The sequence below is a fragment of the Apostichopus japonicus genome, chromosome 13, assembly GCF_037975245.1.
Source record: "Apostichopus japonicus isolate 1M-3 chromosome 13, ASM3797524v1, whole genome shotgun sequence".
NCBI classification, from domain to species: Eukaryota; Metazoa; Echinodermata; class Holothuroidea; order Aspidochirotida; family Stichopodidae; genus Apostichopus; species Apostichopus japonicus.
The window spans coordinates 4,288,400-4,313,728 of record NC_092573.1 but is presented as its reverse complement, the minus strand read 5'-3'; the positions used below and the strand labels follow the sequence as shown (position 1 = coordinate 4,313,728).

General features: G+C 36.8%; 1 protein-coding gene across 6 annotated transcripts in view; it reads left to right on the top strand.

Annotated features, from left to right (window-relative positions):
• The window catches only part of LOC139978526 (uncharacterized), a 121,617-nt gene that overhangs the window by 6,004 nt on the left and 90,284 nt on the right, over nt 1-25,329 (top strand). For 5 of the 6 annotated variants that reach the window (XM_071988817.1, XM_071988818.1, XM_071988820.1 and 2 more), the window contains exons 5-10: nt 2,299-2,341; nt 3,026-3,227; nt 6,222-6,275; nt 7,708-7,817; nt 8,470-8,600; nt 11,167-11,310. In XM_071988817.1, coding sequence (XP_071844918.1) covers nt 2,299-2,341; nt 3,026-3,227; nt 6,222-6,275; nt 7,708-7,817; nt 8,470-8,600; nt 11,167-11,310 — 684 coding nt within the window. The remainder of the gene's footprint in view (nt 1-2,298; nt 2,342-3,025; nt 3,228-6,221; nt 6,276-7,707; nt 7,818-8,469; nt 8,601-11,166; nt 11,311-25,329) is intronic. The other variant, XM_071988822.1, reaches the window with a different exon arrangement.

Here is a 25,329-nt window from a genome sequence, read left to right as displayed (position 1 = left end):
CAACTAATTCATAGGTTTTGGCTTTTTGATTCCTTGGCAGAGGCAAAAGGAACCTAGATGTGATAGTGATGGCATGTGTGTATGTGTGAGTGTGTGGTGCATGTGTGATGCCATGGCCTATATACATAACTAAAAATCTATACTGTGGGTAAACTTCATATTTGGTACATGGATGTTCCTTATAGAGTAGAAGAACTCTAATCTTTCCTGTCAAGTTTAAAGCTCACTTGAGGTCAACAGAGGTCAAAACACAATAACTCAAAACCGTCATATTTAGTATGTTGATGCACCATATTGAGTAGAAGACAACTCAATGTTTTTCTGTGGAGGTGGAAGGTCATTTGAGGTCAACAGATGTCAAAGTCTGTAATCCTTGTAAACACGTTAACTCACAAAGAAGCAGTTGGACAAACTTTCATATTTGGTATGTGTATACACCATATTGAGTAGAAGAAACTCATTGTATTCTGTGTAGGTGGAATATAATTTGAGGTCAACAGAGGACAAAGGCTGAAAATCTTGTAAACTCTCAAAATGGATTGCTTCAATTTATGGATCTAACTTATTGAGTAAAAGAACCCCTTTGTTTCTGCAGAGTTCAAAGGTCATTTTAGGTGGTCAGTTGTCAAGATGTAAAGCTACATAACTTCCCCAACTACAGAGCTCATCAATGCTGAAATCTTGGGACATGTGGCAATATTAAGTCTTAAGGGCCAAGATAAAATCAGGCGAAACCATATGATAGATCTAACACATTCCCCCAAAATGAATTTTTAATGTTGGGCACTTTTCTTTAATGAAAGGCTTTTCTATGTGACTAACTGTCACAGAATTTGACATTTGCTCTTTTAAGTGACTGAAAGGGGTTTTCCACTTCCACTAGTGACTGCCATCTGTCATCAACTTTCAGAAGGGTATCACATTTGCAATGGTCAAGTTATCTATAACTCTTTTCTGATGTTCTGGTACTGAACTTTAAATAGGACAGATTTTCCTCAGTTGCTCTATCAATCAGGTGATTCCATATATGAACTTATAATGCAAGGAATCACTAAGCCTCTGGCTTTCTGGTTATGTATAACTTCCATGTTGGCTACAGGTTTCTACGGGTTTCTATGCGAGATATAACTCCCAAATTTGACAGTGATGCTGTTATTTTTCAAACATGAGTAAAAAATTAACATTTGCTACCAATGCTATGGTACGGGTAGTGCAATTCTCAAAATAGTGAATGTTGTGTAGGTCCCTTCACAGTAAGGCAACTTCTATGGTCTGTAGCATGCCAAGTAGGATCAATTGACAAAAACTACGAAAAATTAATCACTCCACAGAAGGCAAAACATTGATTTGCTGTGTTTATTTGGACGCGGTTTGATTGCAAACAGTGAAAATAACGGACAACTTCAACGAGCGTAGCACAGAGATCCTAAGCCATCGAGGTGTTCAGCAAGAATAAATTCTCAATACGAGGTGAAACAAGTACCTACTTTCAGCCAATCACAGTGCCAGATTTAGTTACAAAATCAAAAGACACTGCATCTGCGGCAACGATAATCTTCTTAGATATCAGTAAAGGCATATTCAAAATGGGCAGTCTTCATAATGCATAATCATAAGGTTAAAGGGCAATGACAGGGTCAATATGTGGTACAATACAGACATATGGGGTAAATTGTCAAGGTAAGACCAATATTGTCACATCTGCTACTTCCCAACGGGTGCTTTGACATTCCCATCATCTAGATGAGGGTTTTTTATAGCCATTTAATGTAATCTATGGTTTTTAAGGTGAAAAAAAAAGAGAATATAAAAGGACAACAAATGGTTTAAGTTAATTATAAGCTGTAATAATAATAATTTGTTTGTTTGTTTATTTATTTGATTTTCCACAGATAATAAATATACAAAATAATAATAAATAATAATAATAATTTTAATAAGGATTTATAAAGTGCAGACGTATCCACTGTTAACGGTGCTCAAGGCACATCACAATATTACCCTTGTAAATGATAACCTGTCAAACATAGAGACAATCCCTCCTCATGGCAGCAGCTTGACAGGGCCCAACTGACAGTTTTATCTCACAGGTCCTCATTTATACACCTGGGTGAAGAGAGGCAATGGAGATTAAGTGCCTTGCCCTAGGACACAACATAATGATCTGGCCAGGACTCGAACCTGCAAGTCTTAGATCACAAGTCCACTGCCTTAACCACTCTACCACAACACTCTACCATTGCAATTGAAACTTAATGATGCAAATTTCAATGACATTTTCCTTTTCATTTCCTACAGATCGATTTGAGTCGTACACTTGGGGCAACAGTAACAGTGGACAGTGAGTATACCTTTCCTATTGATGGTTACTAATTGCTAGCTGGATGTGATGGAGTGTATTGCCTTCCAATGTATGCAATATATACTGCAGTACCAAGATATCATACTTTATTACATTTAATTGACCGCACAGGTTTTAACAAGGTTAACAAATACAGTTTGAACACCAAACATTGGGAATGAACCATATTTGTATGGAGTAAGGATTATTTTCATAACTGCTTATCGTTAATGCTTAGCCTTTACTGACTGGAATAAAGATGATAATCTGTGACAGTCTGGAATGTGAGTGATAACTGTACCTGATTGGGGTGTACAGGATTAAGTGTTAACTGTCTGGAACATAAGCCAGAATAATCTAGAATGGAAGTGTTTAACTGTAACGTTGGCTGGAGGGTAGTGACAAACAGTAACAGATTTGAATATATTTAACCAGCCATGATCGAATCACACATCTATCAGCTCTGATTTCAGCATAGGTGATCAGCCATAAATGACTAGAATAATTTCCCTATAGTGTTCTAGTAGTAACTCCATTACTGCTATGTTTTACTTTTAAAAAGAGGTTTATTAACATCACAGGTTTAAAGGCACCTTGTTTTTAGGCAACTTTCAATGTTAACTTTCATATAGATTTCATATAAAACAAACAACAATATTGGCCACATTTTCTGCTATTTTTAAGACTTGGATGTGGTGATAAAGGAACACATGCATTACCACAGAAGGTACTGATACCCTCAACAAATTCATCACTGGTTGGTGTGGCATGTGGTGGCAGGCATACCATTTGGTGGACTGAGAACGGAAGGTGTTACAGCAGTGGCAACAACTTCTACGCTCAACTTGGTTACGACTTTAGGGTACCAAACTATAAGGAAAACCAGGTATGTGTATGCTTGTGAACAGATGAAATAAGGTTCAGGGGTCAGGAATATGTATGGATCTCTGACAGAGAGGTTCATTGATGAGGAATATTTATGGATCAGTGACAGAGAGGTTCATTGGTGAGGTATATGTATGGATCACTGACAGAGTGGTTCATTGGTGAGGAATATGTATGGATCACTGACAGAGAGTTCATTGGTGAGGTATATGTATGGATCACTGACAGAGAGGTTCATTGGTGAGGAATATGTATGGATCACTGACAGAGAGGTTCATGGGTGAGGAATATGTATGGATCACTGACAGAGAGGTTCATTGGTTAGGTATATGTATGGATCAGTGACAGAGAGGTTCATTGGTGAGGTATATGTATGGATCAGTGACAGAGGTTCATGGGTGAGGAGTATGTATGGATCACTGACAGAGAGGTTGATTGGTGAGGAATATGTATGGATCACTGACAGAGAGGTTCATTGGTGAGGTATATGTATGGATCAGTGACAGAGAGGTTCATTGGTGAGGAATATGTATGGATCACTGACATAGAGGTTCATTGGTGAGGTATATGTATGGATCAGTGACAGAGAGGTTCATGGGTCAGGAATATGTATGGATCACTGACAGAGAGGTTCATTGGTGAGGAATATGTATGGATCACTGACAGAGAGGTTCATTGGTGAGGAATATGTATGGATCACTGACAGAGAGGTTCATTGGTGAGGAATATGTATGGATCACTGACAGAGAGGTTCATTGGTGAGGAATATGTATGGATCACTGACAGCGAGGTTCATTGGTGAGGAATATGTATGGATCACTGACAGAGAGGTTCATTGGTGAGGAATATGTATGGATCACTGACAGAGAGGTTCATTGGTGAGGAATATGTATGGATCACTGACAGAGAGGTTCATTGGTGAGGTATATGTATGGATCACTGACAGAGAGGTTCATTGGTGAGGTATATGTATGGATCACTGACAGAGAGGTTCATTTGTGAGGAATATGTATGGATCACTGACAAAGCGGTTCATTAGTGAGGTATATGTATGGATCTCTGACATAGAGGTTCATTAGTGAGGTATATGTATGGATCACTGACAGAGAGGTTCATTGGTGAGGAATATGTATGGATCACTGACAAAGAGGTTCATTAGTGAGGTATATGTATGGATCACTGAAAGAGAGGTTCATTGGTGAGGAATATGAATGGATCACTGACAGAGAGGTTCATTTGTGAGGAATATGTATGGATCTCTGACAGAGAGGTTCATTGGTGAGGTATATGTATGGATCACTGACAGAGAGGTTCATTGGTGAGGTATATGTATGGACCTCTGACATAGAGGTTCATAGGTGAGGAATATGTATGGATCACTGACAGAGAGGTTCATTGGTGAGGAATATGTATGGATCTCTGACAGAGAGGTTCATTGGTGAGGTATATGTATGGATCACTGACAGAGAGGTTCATTGGTGAGGTATATGTATGGATCACTGACAGAGAGGTTCATTGGGGAGGTATATGTATGGATCACTGACAGAGAGGTTCATTGGTGAGGAATATGTATGGATCACTGACAAAGAGGTTCATTGGTGAGGTATATGTATGGATCACTGACAGAGAGGTTGATTGGTGAGGAATATGTATGGATCACTGACAGAGAGGTTCATTAGTGAGGTATATGTATGGATCACTGACAGAGAGGTTGATTGGTGAGGAATATGTATGGATCTCTGACATAGAGGTTCATTAGTGAGGTATATGTATGGATCACTGACAGAGAGGTTGATTGGTGAGGAATATGTATGGATCACTGACAGAGAGGTTCATTAGTGAGGTATATGTATGGATCTCTGACATAGAGGTTCATTGGTGAGGAATATGTATGGATCACTGACAGAGAGGTTCATTGGTGAGGTATATGTATGGATCTCTGACAGGGAGGTTCATTGGTGAGGTTTATGTATGGATCAGTGACAGGGAGGTTCATTGGTGAGGAATATGTATGGATCACTGACAGAGAGGTTCATTGGTGAGGTATATGTATGGATCACTGACAGAGAGGTTCATTGGTGAGGAATATGTATGGATCACTGACAGAGAGGTTCATTGGTGAGGTATATGTATGGATCACTGACATAGAGGTTCATAGGTGAGGTATATGTATGGATCACTGACAGAGAGGTTCATGGGTGAGGAATATGTATGGATCAGTGACAGAAGTGTTCTTTGGTGAGGATTATGTATGGATCACTGACAGAGAAAAACCGTAATACAGCTCACAGCTGTTTAATTTGTAAGTGCTTAATATTTAGAACAATGGTTTAGATAATAACATGTTAATGATACATTTTTGAAATTATGTTAAGTTTTAGACATATGTAGTATTGATTTTCATGCTGGGCATGATTGTCCTACCATATTATTACAGATTTTTAATTGCTGTTCTGTAACTGTAGTAGAATTGTCAGCAAGCTGTATCACCCTTTGTGTCTACTAACCATTACTTACGTTGCATTGACCTAGTTGAGAGCATCTCAACATTTTTACATGTCTGCCTTCTAGCTCGTTATCTCTTTCTTAGTGATTGCAATGTGTTATCTCTTTCTTAGTGATTGCAATGTGCTATCTCTTTCCTAGTGATAACAGTATGTTATCTCTTTCCTAGTGATAACAGTATGTTATCTCTTTCTCAGTGATTGCATGTGTTATCTCTTTCTCAGTGATTGCAATGTGCTATCTCTTTCCTAGTGATAACAGTATGTTATCTCTTTCTCAGTGATTGCATGTGTTATCTCTTTCTTAGTGATTGCAATGTGTTATCACTTTCTCAGTGATTGCAATGTGCTATCTCTTTCCTAGTGATAACAGTATGTTATCTATTTCTTAGTGATTGCATGTGTTATCTCTTTCTCAGTGATTGCAGTGAATGTCTTTCAAATCTCTTTTTCTCATCCTCTCTTTCATCCTCTCTGTTTTCCTTTATCAGAGTCAGACTGGTGCCTTTTCACTTTTATCATCTTACAGAAAATTCAATTTTAAGGTACATTAATTTCTTTCGGTGTTATTGATGAGCATGGCTCTATTATGGAACAACTTCAAATGATGATCTACATAATAACTATCAGTAATAGTTTGTTCCTTTGGTGGCTTTCTCCAGCTGTCACAGTGACAGTCACAAAGGTTTTCATTTCTTTGCCTCATAATCAACTTAATAAAACTTAACCTACTTTATCCCTTCCATGAAGTACAGCTGTCTTTGTAGTTTTATTTATATGAAATTCAATCAGCTGTTTTATAATTGCACAAAATATGAATTCTCATCATTTTAGAAGTAAACTTTTCCTCCTATACTTTGCTCAAAACACACCATGTTCAAGACCAGTGATGTTTAATATCTGCCCTTATTAACCAGATTTTTTATTCTCTTTTGAGATTATTCGGCTAGTTTTTATGCATTTATTTTCTTATTTTCAACCCCCTCTGCTCTCATTTTCTTTGTCACTTAACATCTCATTATTTTGCATGTTTCATATCGTGCAGGTAGTTTTTTATGTTACACTTTGAAAAAAAGTAAGATGTTGGCTTTTTCTTTCCAAGTACATAAAGTGGTTTTTCCTGATTGAATATGTTGATAATCTCATCTATATTACAAACAGTTTCTATGCTTTAACATGCCATTAGCATGATTCTCTGTCAAGTGGACCCTGTTAGCCTGTGTTGTCCCTAAACTTGTGGCACGGTTTGGTATCAGAGCTGTCAGTTATTCCAGAGAAATGTCAAGTTTTTGTTAAAAAAAAGAATAATTCAGCTTTTCTTCACCTGTGTTAGGTAGAATCTGGTACCAAAGAATATGTTGCATGACCTTTGACACTCTGTTAACACTTTCTCTCAGAGGAAGGGTGGTTAGAAGGGTGGTGGATGGATGGTGTTTGTGGATTGGATGGATGGTTGCGGTGGGTGGATGCCTGGATGGATGGGGTGGGTGGATTTGGTGGGTGTATGCAGTGGGTGGGTGGGATGGGTAGTTGGGTGGAATTGGTGGGTGGGTCACACTGGCATTGCACCATTGTGTATTTATATATCTACACCAGTTGATGGTGGATATATATGTGCAATCAGTGCCAAGGCAGCAATGCAAAGTTATCCTAACTCTAATGCAGTCTGACTAAGCAAATGACCAGCTCAAGAACAAACTGCTTGTTAAACATGTCTTTGGAAAAGTCACCCTTTGTGTATAGTTTCCATTACTTTTACTGGCGTAATTCACTATACAGGTCATTATGTTCTGTGATGCCCATAAGAATTACGACAGACAGTTAGTAATAAATCACATTTGGCCTGATTGTTTTCCCACTCCATTGACTGAGGATCCACTCTCATCTATACTTGACTCCTAAAATGCGCAGCCGTAATAATCTCTGAACCGAATCTCATCTTTTCATATCTCTTATTTTCCTCATTTTTATATTCAGGTTCGTCCACAGCTTTTGAGACCGCTGCTTCACCACAGAGTCGTACAAGTGGCATGCGGAGAGAAGCATTCATTATTCTTGTTTGAAACTGGACTTTTGTCAGGCTGTGGGTAAGATAGACCCTGCTATGTATGATTAGATGTTTGTAAGCTTATACGTCACAAGAAATCCTGTAAATGTTTCTGAAATGATTTCTCCTCTTTAATTTGATACCACTCTGATCTCTCTCTTTTCCATCCATATTTTTTTTTCTCCCTCCCTCAAATTCTTCAATTGAATGGTTGTTTCTGAGTTTTAATTATATTGTTATAATATTCATTATTATTTTTTCTTGATAAGGTATGATCCATTTGTTTGCCTTATGCAAACACAGGTATGAAAAACTGTTTTAGAAATGATAGGAAATAACATCTCATGAATTAGTGAAAAACTTCAGTCGCTTGTCTTTAGATTAATCAATTTCTTAATTTTTGGTAGGTTTGGTGAAATTTGACGTACAAACTCAGACTTCCTGAGAATTGGTTACCAGTCACAAATAGTTGCCTTTCCTTTCATAAACAGTGTTCTTTTTCCTGTAAAGTGAGTGGTATTTTAGCCATTCTGCTTCCCTCTTATTACTTCTTCTATGTAACACTGGGATTGCCATTAGCAGATAGCGCCGCTATCGTTGCTCGTAGTGGTAACCCCAATTTGTTGTAACCCAAAAAATAGAGTTACCTTATCTCTTTGAATGATTCATCCCTTTTATCATCATCTTTTCAGGTGTAGTGACTCAGGGCAGCTTGGATCTGGTACGAGGGAAGAGGTGTTGTCACCAAAACTCATCGAGGATCTGGATGAGGAGATCATTACAGCGATAGCTTGTGGCCCGTCTCATAGCTTAGCTGTCACAAGTAAGACGATTCAATGAAGATAAATAATTCATAGAATATTTGTATAAAAATAGAGAAACATGACTCGACTTTTAGTAAATAGAGGACAGTACTTCCAAACCTTCGGGACAAGAAGAAGTAGCAAAGGGCGAAAAGAATCGATATATATAGCATATATAGGTACCGTGCCCAGAGCGAGCGTGACAAAATGCAGACAGTGTTTTACTTGCGGTAAATAGAGAAATGGTAACCACAAGCTCAGAAAAGGTCACAATAGCTAATAAAAGAGTCCACTATCAGTATAGATAGGTACCGTACCTACATCGCAGGTAACAAAATGGCGGTCAGTGTATGTAAAGATAAGAGCAGGACATCTTGAGCACAAGTAACAGACTGTACACAGAGGCTCAGATAGAGAGATAGATCTTTGCAGAAGTTAGATCCACCAAAGAGTATATGTGTGCCTATTGGAAGAGGCTCTTTTGCATTCATTTACTGATGGGAAAGTGTGAAGTGAGGATTGGAGAAGAAGAGGGCGACAATCAATTTCATTCCATAAATTATATTGATTAGGGTGGGAGCTAATTTACTTCATTTTGGCATGTTCTGGTATTCTTCATTATTATTTCAAGGCTCAAGACATTCTCCGCTGGATAAAAAAGAAAAAGATTCTTTTTCTTGTAGAAAATATGAACTAAATGAAGATAAAAGACACAATTTCTAGGCCGTCCATTCCATTTTAACCGGTTTAGAAGTATAACTTTCTGGTGATGTAACTGTATCCATGTAAACAGAAAATTCTAAAGATAAATTATCGGTGGGTGCCATCAAACCACTTCAAACAGGATAGAGCCAGTATTTTTCGGTTGCATAATAAAATAGTAGCCCATTCTGTACCTTATAGGCAAATACCTTAACTTTTTTTGAATTATGAAGACCAGATCAAGACTACCTTATACTTATAAGTAAATATTATTTTACGTTCCTTTCAGAAACCATTAATCTTTCTTAATACAAAATGTTCAGATGGTTCATTGTGTTGTGAACACTTTTGCCAAGACAACCCTTCTGCCATTTGAGTAAACACTGTCATAAACAGCTAGATTAATGCCTGTAACATCGCACTCTGACATGAGAACTCATCCACGCCGTTTCTCTGGCCTCAGAGATGACAAAAATTCCTGTCAGCCAAGTTGTCAAAAAAATATATAAATTCTGATGATACTTCTTTTTGCTTGTAGTTTTTGTATCAGAGTTTTTGGACTGAAATTTGTGGACACAGTTGAGAGTATTTACAAAAATGTTGATAAAAATGGAACTGTAAAGACTAAAAATAAAATGTTACGCATATTTGATGTTTCGCCGTCACCAAGCTTGATTACCAGCTCAGCAAACTGCGCCACAGAATGTTTAGTGTGTGACAGACTTGAATTACGTTACCCATATCTGAAGGGAAATTTGTTTGAAACAAATTTAATAAATAAAGATAAGAAACTGTTTGTAACAATAGTAATAAAAAATTTCTATTGATAAGGATGCAAACATTTATGTTAAATATGGCTTAGAGGCAAAGATCTTGAAATTATGTAACAGAGTCAAGCAATTTAAAAGATAATTTCAGTCTCTCCTCGTATAAAAGTGTTTACTTATGGCTGAAGAAGGCCTGTTAAACAATAATTTGTTTACTTACCAATGACTAAAAAGGAAGATTTCTGTGTTAGCAGGACTCTATTAAGACTGTCCTCTTAACTGTTACAGATTTTCTTTCAAAGCTTTTTTTCAGTAGATATCCTATTTATTTTGTAAAACTGTTGACTAAATTCCATTAATCTGATTGTGGTGGTTTGAATAAAACATGGTTTTGTTCCTTTATTTAACCTTATATCTCTTTAAATGGTGGAGAATGGCAACAATAGTTTGTGGTAAAATTCAATACATTATGCTTTGTATAGAAACAATTGGTTACTTGTTTGTTAATACATTTTATCGATGCTGCTGTACTGAATTATCGTCGATCTGGAGGCAAATTAATTTCTCTGTTAAATTTCAAAGTGTATGTCTATAGTTATCTTATACCTCCCTAAAGTGGTGGAGAGTGGCAAAACCAGGCTGTGTGAACTTGAAATAAAAAGTTAAAATACCCTGAAGAATATGTTACCTATCACTGTAGCTTTATATAGTGGTCCACAGGGCCTTGATTTCACAGACAACTTAATACTTATACTTATGAATACTTTATTAAACCAAACATTATAGTTAGGCCTATGATTCACCTAGAGGGGGTTTTTACTGGCCCAATACAGGTGTTCTATTCACCAACCTACACATCTCTCCTTTGGTGGACGAATTGCTCATTCTTTGTTGTCTTGCTACATTTTATCGGGCGACCCAATTAACCATTCGCACGACCAATAGGGTAAGATCTTTTTATCCGAGGGACGACCGGAAAAAATCTTTTTAAAAGTTAACCTGATCAAGCGGCTAATTCTCTCGCTGGTATTGATACTGCCGATCAGGGCAAAAATAATTAGAAGAGAAAGCATTTCTACAGAAAGGTTACTTATTTATTGGTTTGTTATATTGATAGATACTGGACAACTGTATGTGTGGGGGAGTGGCCGAGCGTGCGGGAGTCGAACCACAGATGGTTTGTCGCCGATGCAGAAGAGGACTAAACATTCTAACATTGTATCTGTTGCAGGAGGGAGTTCTCATTCCATGGCACTATCTGGTAAGTCATTATCTGTGATTTACTACTCACTCATATTTCAAATTTGACCTATTTATCTTTTCACCTGTATGAAATCTCCTTAGTTTAGTCAGTGGCTTGAAGAGTGCGAATGACTTCACAGTCGTTTATGCTGTGCAATGGATCTCCAAATATTATTGTTAGATTAGATGGACTGGGTTTCATCAGCATGAAATTACTATCTCTTGCATGTGTAAGCCAAAGGAATAGTTGCGTAAAGCTGTGTGTGTCGCAGCTGATGTACCATATATAGTTCATGGTTGACCGAAGGACATTAAACCAGAAAGGAAGATATACTGCTAAGAGACCTACCTTCCCTGTCGTAACATAGACAGCTAATCAGTTCTGTCTCAGGCTAATAGACCACAGCATGGACACATAGCTATTAATCCTTAATGATGTTCCTTGAACACCCCAAAGTGTATTGAGGTAGTGAAACTCAGTCTAAGCAATGTACTGTTTATTAATGGTTACAGTGTACAGTGTGAAGCTTGTCCATTTCACCCGGCAGAATCTCATCTTTTGCCAATAGGTTATGACTTTCTGTATGAAATCCTTCGGTAAAATATAAGACAATTTTAGGCATATATTTTAAGGACATTACGACTTGGCAGGAAAATACTGCAAACTAACGTCTGCGATCCAGTGTGGGTAAGTACCAATTAGTATTTTGTATCCTAGATCAAATTTTGTTACCAGATATGCATGCCAGGCTCCCTTCCCCGGAGAAACGATTCTAGAGAATGTGTTGAAATATTCAGCCCTCTGTGTACATCGTTTGTCTGCACGAGCCTAGTCTTGCTTTGCTAGGTTGAAGCGGGAATATTTTATTTTTTGTCATATTTTTATGATTCAAAACCTGCCTGAAATACCCTAAATTTAAATAATGTAACAGTGCAGACGTTTCACCAGTAAATTTGTTAGAAAAATGGTGCAGAAGTATGTGCAGAAAAAATCATGGGGAAATGCAATAATGCATATTTGTTTTAGAATATGTCTTTGTGAGCATGCTATGATATGGCTGCAAGGCAATGGGAGAGATAAAGTAACATTTTTTTGAAGAAATATGGTAATTTTTGCAACCTACCAATTTACCAAGCTGTTATCTCATTAGGACATTCTTGAAGACCTTTCTTAATGGGAAAGTTTGGCTGTGTTAATATTCAACATTTATTGTTACATCACTAAATATTTATGAGTGTGGAAATGTAAAGATATGATGAGAAAGCCTTAGAAGGACCAATAAAAACAGCCAGCGTTAGGATCATTTTAATTTTAATTTTAATTTCAATAATTATTATTATTATTATTTTTGATGTTTGCCAAGTGACACTTCACATTCTGTCACACTTGGCAAATGACGCTTCACATTCTGTCACATTCTGCAAGTGACAGTTCACATTCTGCAAGTTTTGTCATGAGTATGTGTTAAGAAAGTTAGATTACAGCTCTGTTTAGCAAAATTAATTCTTCATTTAAACATTGTCAAGAGGATTAACCAAAAAACCAACGTGCAATGAGCAAGACATTGATTTGATTTGATTTTATTCGGCAAATTATCATTCTTCATCTACATACAAAAAAAAAAAATTGCACATAGATAAACATTTAAAATACAAGGTTGGAATATACTTAAATGCATCAAAAAGAAAATAACATGCCAAGGATAAAGCTAAAAGCTTATTTCCAAAGGGGTCCTTATAACCTTAAAAATACAAAAGATAAGAAATAAACAATTAAAACATCTAAAACATGCATACAAACACTGTAAAAAAAAATAAAAGAGCAAGAAAGATATTTACAAGCTAGACATTCATGATTTAAAAGGTAGGCTTTGGCTTCTTTTTTAAAATTGAATTTCAGTAGGATGGATTTTATGTTTTCACGTAGCCTGTTCCAGTTTTTAATTGCATTGTAAAGAAAAGACCCAGCACTGTGCGTTTTAATTTTGGGAAGTTGAAAATTAAAAGTACTACCTCTTGTGTTATGGCTATGAACACTATTTACTCTAATAAAACTCTCCCTCATATAAACTGGAGAGGTACCATGGAAAACATTAAAAACATGATTCAGACAAAGCTGTTCAGCCCTAGTGTTGATGTTCAAAATACCAAGAGTTTTAAAGTCAGCATGGTTAATGTGATAACAAAAATCTTTACCCAGAATGAATCTGATAACTTTGTTCTGGACACATTGTAATCTACGAGCATGGTACATTATAACCTTCGAAAGAGCTGTTCGAGAAAAAATATAACCGACCAGTATTTTTCTCGAACAATGGTTACCGATTTGTGGAGATTCATGTATTTATACATACATAGTCGTGCTGTAGAGTTGAACAACTAAAGAATTTCTACTTTTCAGAATGTTGTACTGAACTTACACAAGAAAAGACATACTAGATGTAGTTTATCTAGACACTATATCTACTTGTGTCTCTCTAATGTTGAGATACATCCAGGCTGCAGTTAGGCTGCATCCAGGTTGCAGACCTGTGTTAAATCTGCCAGTGAACATTGATTTCCTTGTAGTGACTCACAATATCTAGTTACTTATAATTTTTGCCACCTACAGCTGTTACCTTCCCCTTACCAGCCTTTTGGTTTTTGCGGGTAAGTCATTAGTATTTTAGGCTAAACACTTCCTGTTAATTGAAGTCCAATCCTCTCTGATACCTTATCTTCTGCGGTGCCGCACTTTAGATTAACGTCGGCCGACAATAAATGTCGATCATTATAGGACATTGAAAGATATCTGAAGCTGGAGGGTTTTTTCGTTTTGATTTCCATAACCCAGAAAGTTTCTTGTCGGTACTGATTAAAGTTGTTTTTTTCCGGCCTTGTGGATAGGATGTGTAATCAGTATTAAGGACTGTCTGAAGCTAGGTTGCTTCTTGTAGTTTTAGGCTAAGATGATCACTTCAGAGTGGAGAGCAATTCGAAAGTAGTTCGGTGTTCTCGGGGAGGCTTGAAAGACAATGAACCACAACGTAATAATATCATCCACAGCAGGTGAAAAGAAACAGGAAATGATGTAAGGCTGGGTGGAGAAAGAAACATTCTTGTTGGTGGAATGTGAATTGATAAAGTGGTTGTATATAGTAGAAAGAGGGTTGTTGAAAGGAATGTGGACATTTCTAATGCGAATGAATAATGAATCAGAGACAGTTTGTAGATTTATTAAAATGATAAAAGGAAACATGATGGTATGTTCGACTGGGTGGGGAAGAAAACATACCGGTGATCAGCGGAATGCGAATTGATAGAATGATTCTAGTTGTAGAAACGAGAGTGTTGAAGGAAATATACGAACATAAAACTCTTGCTGGAACAATGAATCGTGAACTATTGTGGTTCCGATGGGAAAAGAAAACATGAAAATATGTTGGGTGGGATGAGAAAGGAAACATTCTTGTGATCGGAATGTAAGTCGTCAGAGTAAAATGTGACAATAAAACATGAATATATATAACTCTGGACGAATAATGAAATATTAGCAGTATTAAATCTGATCAAAAAAGGAACACAAAACTTTGCAGGACCTGATAAAAAAAATAAAAGGAAGCATGAATTAATGTTGCATAGGAGTGCTGTACACTTGATGAGGTTGGTTGTAAGTTAAATGAATATATATATATATATATTCAGTTTATATATATATATATATATATATATTCAGTTTATATATATATATATATATAAATATATATATATATATTCAGTTTATACATATATACAGTTGTCTGATGATCGCTCAACACGTGAAACTCGAGTAACAACTACTAGTGTTCCACTAGTCTCAACTAGTCACAACATATATATGTATATATATATGTATATACACAAATAGAACGTAAAAGATTTAACCAAAGGCAAATGAAGACAAATAAAAAAGAGAAAACAAGCATAAAATATTTGGGCAACTATTTAAAATCTTTTTCTACATGATCCTTGTCTTCCCCCCCCCCCTTGAGTCTGTTATATAATGGGCTAATTGGATTAGTACTATAAGCTTGTTCACACCATGATACAATTGTCAGTGCCCCTTGTGTATAAATTTACCTACTTGCATATATTACAGACTGGGTTCAATATCGTAGTAACTTACTGATGTTTGCTACCAGGTGAAGTCATCTATCACCTATCCTATCCTAGGTTTACTTAATACACTTGAAAATATGCTAACCACAGACCGTAGCTTCTGTCCCCCCCCCCCAGTACAGACAAAACCAGGGTATGCAATGTAAACATTACCTTGCACACCTGTTTTCCCTGGGATAAGTTCTTTGTACACAGTCACTTCTCTCAATAATGGTACCAATCCATATATGAGGACTGATCCTAATGCCACTGTGGAGCAAAGCAATACATCAACGTTGGCAGGGAGTTGTTTACTCTGATCCAAGTAACATACCGAAAATACAGTCCGTAACCAGGATTTGATTAATGGAAGAGCACACAGCAAGCTATGTTATGCCGATATTTCACCTTTGGAACAGAGTTAAGAGGGGCCGGGTGTGTTTGCGATGCAATGTAAGCATGCAACAGTCAATCATAATAATACATCATAATTCCAACGCCTCTTTCTTTCTTCTCCCCCACCCCCCCTGCTATCTGATGACATGATGTATTTTTCAAGAGGTTGTCCAGGATATATTTTTTTTGCCAGTTTTTGGCAATGATTCATAACAAATCATTTATCACATAAAACCGAAATAGTAATCCATGTTGTTTTTTGTTCTTCGCTCTTCGATTATTACGAGGTACGGTGGTACGTGTCTAAGAGGCTTAATGATGATACCGGGAAGTGTCGTGGTTGTCATTCAGTCATTTACATGATGGACACATTAAGCCGGCCTCTGTTAACATGATCATATTGTTTTTTTCACAGGGTAATTTGTAAGGTTTAGCTATAGAATTCAGTATTCCTATAAATTTGTAGGCTGGTTTGTATGCCATTCCCGAGATAACTTGGTAGAGAGGAGTGATAGGAGGGGAGGAAGAGGGGGAGGGGTGATTGGTTTGGGGGAGAGAGTTATAGGGAGTGTTCACTTTTTTGGGGGGAGGAACGGCCATATCTTTGTTTTGTAATTGGAAGTATGTACGTTAGTCTAAGAAAATTGCTATAACTTTCTTTTCTGGCCCATCCCTGTCCGGTGGGCCATTTAAGTCAAATCCATTACCAGAGAAGACAGCTTGTTAATTTTACCTTCCATCATGCAACACCTTGGATTCCATGAGATGCATCGAACCGACCGGACTTCACTGTTCACTCTGGTCTCACAGAACACCTATTGGGTCTCTCTCTGTACGTGTGATACTGTGTATTATGGGTGGTTGCTCTCTGTGATACTGTGTATTACGGGTGGTTGCTCTCTGTGTGGTACTGTGTAGTATGGGTGGGTGGACTCTCTGTGTGGTACTGTGTATTACGGGTGGTTGCTCTCTGTGTGATACTGTGTATTACCGGTGGTTGCTCTCTGTGTGGTACTGTGTATCACGAGTGGTTGCTCTCTGTGTGGTACTGTCTATTACGGGTGGTTGCTCTCTGTGTGATACTGTGTATTACGGGTGGTTGCTCTCTGTGGTACTGTCTATTACGGGTGGTTGCTCTCTGTGTATTATGGGTGGGTGGTCTCTCTTTGTGATACTGTGTATTATGGGTGGTTGCTCTCTCTTTGTGATACTGTGTATTATGGGTGGTTGCTCTCTCTTTGTGACTGTTTTATGGGTGGTTGCTCTCTGTGTGATACTGTGTATTACGGGTGGTCTCTCTCTTTGTGATACTGTGTATTATGGGTGGTTGCTCTCTCTTTGGGATACTGTGTACTATGGGTGGTTGCTCTCTGTGTGATACTGTGTATTATGGGTGGTTGCTCTCTCTTTGTGATACTGTGTATTATGAGTGGTTGCTCTCTCTTTGGGATACTGTGTACTATGGGTGGTTGCTCTCTCTTTGGGATACTGTGTACTATGGGTGGTTGCTCTCTGTGTGATACTGTGTATTAAGGGTGGTCTCTCTCTCTTTGTGATACTGTGTATTATGGGTGGTTGCTCTCTCTTTGTGATACTGTGTATTATGGGTGGTTGCTCTCTCTATGTGATACTGTATATTATGGGTGGTTGCTCTCTCTTTGTGATACTGTGTATTATGGGTGGTTGCTCTCTCTTTGTGATACTGTGTTTTATGGGTGGTTGCTCTCTCTTTGGGATACTGTGTACTATGGGTGGTTGCTCTCTGTGTGATACTGTGTATTAAGGGTGGTCTCTCTCTCTTTGTGATACTGTGTATTATGGGTGGTTGCTCTCTCTTTGTGATACTGTGTATTATGGGTGGTTGCTCTCTGTAATGATGTGTATTACAGGTGGTTGCTCTCTGTGTGATACTGTGTATTATGGGTGGGTAGGCTCTCTTTGTGATACTGTGTTTTATGGGTGGTTGCTCTCTGTGTGATACTGTGTATTACGGGTGGTTGCTCTCTCTGTGTTTTACTGTGTATTACGGGTGGTTGCTCTCTGTGTGATACTGTGTATTACGGGTGGCTGCTAGTGCAGTGTTAGTTCTAGTCTTTCTTTGCCCTTCACTGCTGGTACCAGGTGTATTTTTTCTTTTTTTTCATTAGATAAAAAATTGAAAAAGTACAATCTTAAAACACTATAGGAAACATTCCTTCCATGTCTTACTTGAAAATATGCTGAAAAGTGCTTATATTGCCTAGAATGAAAATCAGTTGTGCAAGCTAAATGTGGCACAACCCCCCCCCACCCCCCAAAAAATGACCAAAAATATCTGTATATTCTATGAGGACTAACAAAATATTCCAGATCCAATCGCCTTTAAATTGAAATTCTTTTATTAGTGTCTGTCTCACATTATAACAAACTGAACACCCATGATCAATTTGTTAACAATAGAAGAGCCTTGTCTCCCACTTGCTTCAGATTCATATTTCTATTCTATTGCTCATTTGTACATAGCGCCCTCATCTGAGAAAGTATTGCCCACGAGTGGTTTTGGTAAAGCTTTTTTCATACTTACCAAGAAGGCTACTACTTTGGCGATCAAAAGCAATTGTGAAAGAAGTGGATTTATTTTCCTTTGCACAATATACAGACGGACTGCCTGATTTAAAGCATTGATGTGGAAAAAACAATAACAGACCCACCAATATGGTGCGTTGTCATGGAAATATACGTGGGATGGTCTATGCATTGCAACACTGCAATAAAGTTGTAATAGATCTGTTTAATATAATTGGTTTTGTTAGTTGAGTTTTGGAAGTAATATTTTAAGGCATTTTTACTGTATTTATGTCACTTTCTCTTAGCCAAGGAAAAGTATTTGAAGGAGTAGCATCATTTTGATGTAAGCTGTAATTTCTTTATTTTTACATAATATTTTAGCTTAGCATTTGGATAGTTGAACCAGAAATACTCTTGAACTATCTTGTCGCATTTTTAAGTGATGCAACTTCCCCTAAACAGAGAACAACGAAACTGCTATTTCTGATAACATATTTTCTTACCTATTTTATCCAAACTTTTGAATACATGAAAAAATTATTTTGATAGTCTAAAAAGTAATATACCGCCATATTTTAAATTGTTCTACGAAACTGATGAAATTGAGAAAGGTTTCTTTGTCTGCAATTTTAATGTGAATTTTAAATGTAATCTTTTGGGAGAGATGTGTAGTAGTGATTAAAGTTTAGATGGCTGTGATAAAATTTCCCCATTGATAAATAAACACGTTTTGATATTAACAGCTTCTCATTACACAGTTGACCTTTGTTCAGTAAAGCTTATACCTTTGATCACTACACCCTATCAAAACAGATCTTGTTTGCCTTTTGTACCATGCAGACTTATAAAAAAAAATTACTTATCAAATGGGTGAAAACAAGCATTATTTATCCCTCTTTTATCTTCACATTATGTCATAAATATTCTCTGCTGATTGGTTGATCTTAAAGGAGTATAACACATTTGTGAATTTTAAATAAATAATATTAAGGGACTTCAGCATTCTTTCTTTCAAACAGAAGGGATAAAATAAAGTCACAAACTGCACACCATTCCTTGTTTACATATTGTCGAAATCATGGTTCATTTGTGATTTAATCAAGTAGATCAGTCTATGGGTGGGGGTGGAGGGGGGGGGGGGTGTGCATTTGTTGATCAAACCTACAAGTTAAAATATGAAAATAAAAGATGTCAATTGTGGTTGATAATCTCACTTGGCAAGTAAAATGTTTTGAAGTGAAATTTTTCTGACCAAGCCTTTTCTTTCAATATTTCATAGATATATATTTATATACTACTTTAAGGTCAAAGGTCAACCAACCTGGCCTTATGAGGGTTTGGCATGGAAATGTCATCCTCAGCTAGGCATAAATGATAAATTGATTGTTTTCTTTTGTAAACAGCTCTGTGGCTCATGAAGGTTGCCCTTTGCCTGTTTGGTGTTATCTTTGTCAAACACAATTCATGTACTTGATACTGAACTTAAATTTGCTTATTATCCCTCTTAGTGTCACTGGGTTCTGCAAGGTCAATTGACAAATTGGCTCCTAGCCCATGAAGGTGGGGGAGGGGTTGGGAGCTAGATAAAGGAGTGATATGGATGAACAAATTAATGTTTTTTTTTCTTTCGGTATTCTCCTTTCAAGTATTTGCTTCTGCTTTTCCAGTAGTATCTTTTATAATAATTTAAGACATTGGACTGGGAAGCAGATTCTGACCAGTGAACTTAGGAATACCTGTGTCTGGTGATTTCCATGTCAAACTGTAACATATGTCTTAATTACCATATAATGGACTGCACTACCAGTGTGATTCACTTAACAATGGTGTTCAGTCAACAATCATTTTGAATCACTATTTAGGGGTAAAGATTTTATCTGTAAACACCTGACATGAAAGCGGATATTTTACATCCAAGTTGCAGTCGCAGAGGATTTTAGCCAGGATGCATGGCCACTGTACTGCTTTACAACCTTTGTGTTTACCTCACTGCTGCTACTAATTGTGAGGTATCCCTGTTTGCAATCCAAAGAAATCCGTTATAGAAAAACTAACCTACAAATAATTGTTTACACAAGCTTGTACATTAACTTGCAACATGCTTGTGCAGTGTGACATAAGCTTACAGTGCAAACTTGCAATCAAGATGGTGTGCATATACCTACTGTTGCTTTTCCACTGGCTTGTTTTCATGTTTGCATACTTCATTAAAAGGGTAGGACTTCTGTGGTAAATTTATAGAAACCATATGCTTGGCATTACTAGTGAAGTTTTCTTCTAATTTGTACATACTGTTCTTGAGAAAACATTTGTGATTGAAAAATTTTTGTCCGGCCAAAAGTGAACTTGTTGCAAACAGCTATGATGTCATAGATGATGCACAGGACAATACTGGGTTTTTTCCCCCTTCTTATTTCTTCAAAACTTGCATCCAATTTCCAACTCAAAGTAATGCCTAAGGTATTATTTTTCAATTAAGAAAGTTTCTTATTTTCACATTTTGACCTTTATCTGAACTGATGTCCTTCATGAACTTAGAACGTTACATTAGCAACGGGCCAGTCATGATCAGTCATGTACTTTTTGGGGAGAGAATGATTTCTCTGCCAAAGTATCACATCTTCTGATAACCAGGGTCTCCCCCAAAGGAAGGCTCCAATGGGCTTCGAGCCTCACAGTCTGGCTGTCTTTATGACAGGTGGCAGATTGGAAAATGAATGTTGTTTTGATGCTGTTTGAAAGGCTAGGCTACACATTTTATAACTCCTGGTGGGCACATAAGCCAAGAAAGTAACTCAATTAGTGAAGAAATACAAGGGAATGTCATCCTCACTTTTACATTGGGAAATCTGCCAAAGCATTGATCCTTGAGAAGAATGAAATATATGTGGAGGGGATTATCTGTGAAGCAAGCCATTGTAACCTGTCAGGGATTGAAAGATTTGAAGTTAGCTGATGCAAGCTAAATAAGTATCTATATATTCTGCCAAGGCAAGGTCTCTTATCCATGTATACCTGTACAGGCTATATGTATGTTATTATGTATGTATTTTAAATCCTCCTGCAAGCAGGAACTCGCGAAGAAGCCATCATTGGCTTGTAAAAGCCGCAAGCTGACCGAAGTCAGTCTCTTAGATTCATATTTAATTTCCATGATTATGAATTGTCAATTGTCAACAACTCTGTAACTGGACGCCATACATTAATCTTGGAGTGACTCGAACTGGGGACCTTATGATTGGGAGGCACCGGCGTTAACCACTGAGCTAACACTCCTTATGTGGTCCAGCCATTGCTTATAACTGCCCTGACAGGTCGCTAATCCATGCATACCTACATGTGCAGGCTCTATCTGGTCCAGCAATTGCTTATAACTGCCATGTAACAGCTGCACATTCTGTGCTGGCATTTAATGCAGATTTAAGCAGGACTCTATGCGATACATTCTCAGTGCCTGGTCCAATGATGATGACATACTGTGTTACATCAGCATGGATATATATATGGATATATATGTATATATGGATATATATATATATATATATATAAATATATATATATATATATATCCATATATATATATATATATATATATATATATAAATCTATATATATATATATCTATATATATATATATATATATATATATATATATATATATATATATATATATATATATATATATATATATATATATATTAGGGAAACAAATTTGTGATTAGAATTTATCAGCAGACAGCAGGCATTGTAGCATATGAATTCATTTGACTGTAGGTACATGCATATATCTATCTCTTTTTCATTTTCCGCTTTTCATTCTATTTATTTGGTGTATATTTAGAGCCCATGTCTTGCCCATAAAAGCTACAAATTTTATTTTTGGTTTTAATCATCGCTCCATTCTGTATGAAACATTTCTCTTCAACTTTGATAAAACTCTTCATCTGTCGTTATAAACAAAACGCTGCCCTTTACCCTACAGTTGGACGAACCATGTCAAACATTATGTAAACAAAATGCCAAATGGCGTCAACAGTCTTCCATCATTTTTGCTTGAAAATCAAAGTCAGTTGTGTCTCCCTTGTTTTCCTTCTTGATAAAGTTTGGCTGTACTTGTGAAATACAAGACAACCTTTCCACAATTTCATTTTGTGAAATGAAGAATGTGACAGGTACAAATCGTATTTCTCTTTTGAAGATTTCAAAATCATATATATGCGTCTCATGTAGCCAACACCTGAGCCTTTAGATAACAGATAGAAAAATATGTTTTCTCTGCGGAAGAAAGTGATTTACCGAATATTCTCTTCTGGAGGAGACATGTATCTGTCTATCCCTTTCTGATATTTTTTTGGAGGTGAGCTTGTAACTCAAAAAAAAAGGGAAACTTGAGCTCTCCTCTTGATAACTACTCTTCACAACGGATACATATTTGACATGAGCACTATAGGAACTGCTGCTACAGGAAGATATACAAGGATGAGATATTTTGAGAAAGAGAACAAAAAAGAAGAAGACCAAAAAAAAAAAAAAAAAAAATTCTTTCAAGGTTATTTGTCAGAATGTAGTAATATTTTCTACCGAGGTAGTAAATTTGTCTCTAGAATGAAGAATAAGCTGGAGTAGGAGGATGAGGATGAGGAAGAGGAGAGTATTAGCTTTAAAATAAATATTTGAGTTGAGCGTAGGGTCTTGTAATTACTTTGATCACGGTCTTCGGCTTCTGAAACGGTGAACGAGACTCGTCAATCCTCTTGTCGAAACGTCTCCCGCGTTTGTCTTTGACAACGTTTTGAGATTTTACATCTTACAATCAATCCAAGCAACATAATCATCTCAAATCAAAAAAGTTTTTTTTGGTGTTTTTTTTTTGCGGAGTTGTAAAAGTATCGTATGTTGGTAGAGTATGTTAGACGGACATTAAAATGTGGTTATGTGCGGGTATTTTGTGAAGTTACAGACTTTGCTTGTTATCTTAGAATGTCAAATTTGTGATAGTCATTATACAGATGTGTTAGTAAGAGAAAGATAGTTGTATCTTATCGGGGGGGGGGGGGGGTTAACTCCTTTTGGGTGTTTGGGGGTGGGAGTGATGAATGGGAGAGGTATAGGTAAAAGAAAGTTGCTGATGTTTGTAACAAAGTTTTTTAGTACCAGCTGCCTAATGTAGCAATTTGATAGGTCCAAAACTTAGGATGTCAGTAGTTTCTAATTGTTAGCACTTACCTGTCTCCACGTAACAGCTGCACTGCATCTATGTGCACATGTGCTGCCAGTCTTAACAGTAAGCCAAAGTCCCCAAAGTAAACATGTTTCATGTTTTACTTTTGTTTTTATATAAACTTCCTGAAAACCTTGTGGGCTGAAATATTTGCTTGTGGGTCGCAGGTGGCCCCATCTGTTCTGTAAATCGAGTTGTAGACAACCAGTATTACAGTCTTCATGTCTCATACAGCAATCAGATTATATCCTTCCATTCAAGATATACTAGGTAAACATAGCACATGTGCTTCAAGTGCTACATGACTTCAGTACACTTAAGTCATCTGTAAGTACCTTGTAAGTCATCCATAGCCACACTTTAGTTATTTAGTTATAATTGCCACACTTTCAAGTCTGTCATTTAAGTTCCCATGTGTTAAATCCATTACAATAAAAGTACTCATGGTAACATGGCCTAATATAGAACTTGGCATATTTATTTACACATGATTGCTAAAAGTTTTACAATTAACAGTTTAATCAAGTTTAGCATATAAATCCCACTTTTGTCTATTAATCTTCTGTTAATTAAACCCATAGATAATATTACTCATATTTTGATAGCATCATATACTACTGCATATATACATCTATGCCTCGGTAATTTGTACCCTCCTTGACGTGGAATTATTAAGTCATCGAGAGTGAGTTTGGTAAAATATCTGCCAAAATGCAAAAACAGACCACCGCCTGCTGTAATAAAGTCGGTCTCATATTTATAGAATGAATTGCTCCTTCAGGGTGCAACTTTTTCAGAAGGTGAACAAAAAGAGGAACTGTCTCAAATTCAACCTTTTCTCTTTTATATCCTACTTTATTTCCCAAAATCTGGGAAAATTTAAGACTTATTAACTCCCGTAAACTATTTTTTTTGGGGTGATCCTGTCCTACAATTTCAACCTTCATTTACCTCAATTATTTCATGCATCATATGGTAGCAGAGACTATATTACCACTCTCATAATTATAAGTGCAGGTTTGCAAATTGTGAGTCCAGGTGACATCTTCAGTGCCCCAAGTCATTTAAAAATAAGAAAAAATTGAGTTAAAAATTAAGGTCACAGTCAGCTGAATACTGGTTCGGTTCGAATGGAGAATTCAGCTAAAATTCAACGTTTCTCTACTTAAATGACATAAAACTGCCCGTTTGTCCCACCAGCAATCACTTAAGTAATATACTTTTGATCCCGTAATGTGTGCATTGTTCTGTAACAAAGTTAACGTAACCATTTATTTTAAATTGCTGCTGTTCCATTTGTCTAATCACTTATAATGGCAGTGACATCGTTGGCCTAATATCAAATTAGGCTCAAAGTGTGCTGCTGAACAGGGCCCATAACATCAGGTTTACAAACAGTAATCCATTAATAGAGATGTAAAGAAACACACTAGCATTCTGCAATTCTGTAATGTATAAAAGAGAGAAGAATCCAGGTGTACCTAAAAAAAAAAAAATTGGGAACATGAGAGATGGGGAACTCCAAGAGACAGATGCATAATGTTTGACAGATATGGAGAGAACATCAAAATCCTACCAGAAGTGATAATAACAGTAGGCAAAACAAAAACAAAAAATCAAAAGGGTGGCCATATTAATTAGATGAAATGGTGAATAATTGGCTAGTATGAACTTGTAGCCAAATAGTTCTAACTAGATAGCTTTCTTAGTTTGATTGAGACTTATGAATGATTTGAATATATATGAATATCCAAATAT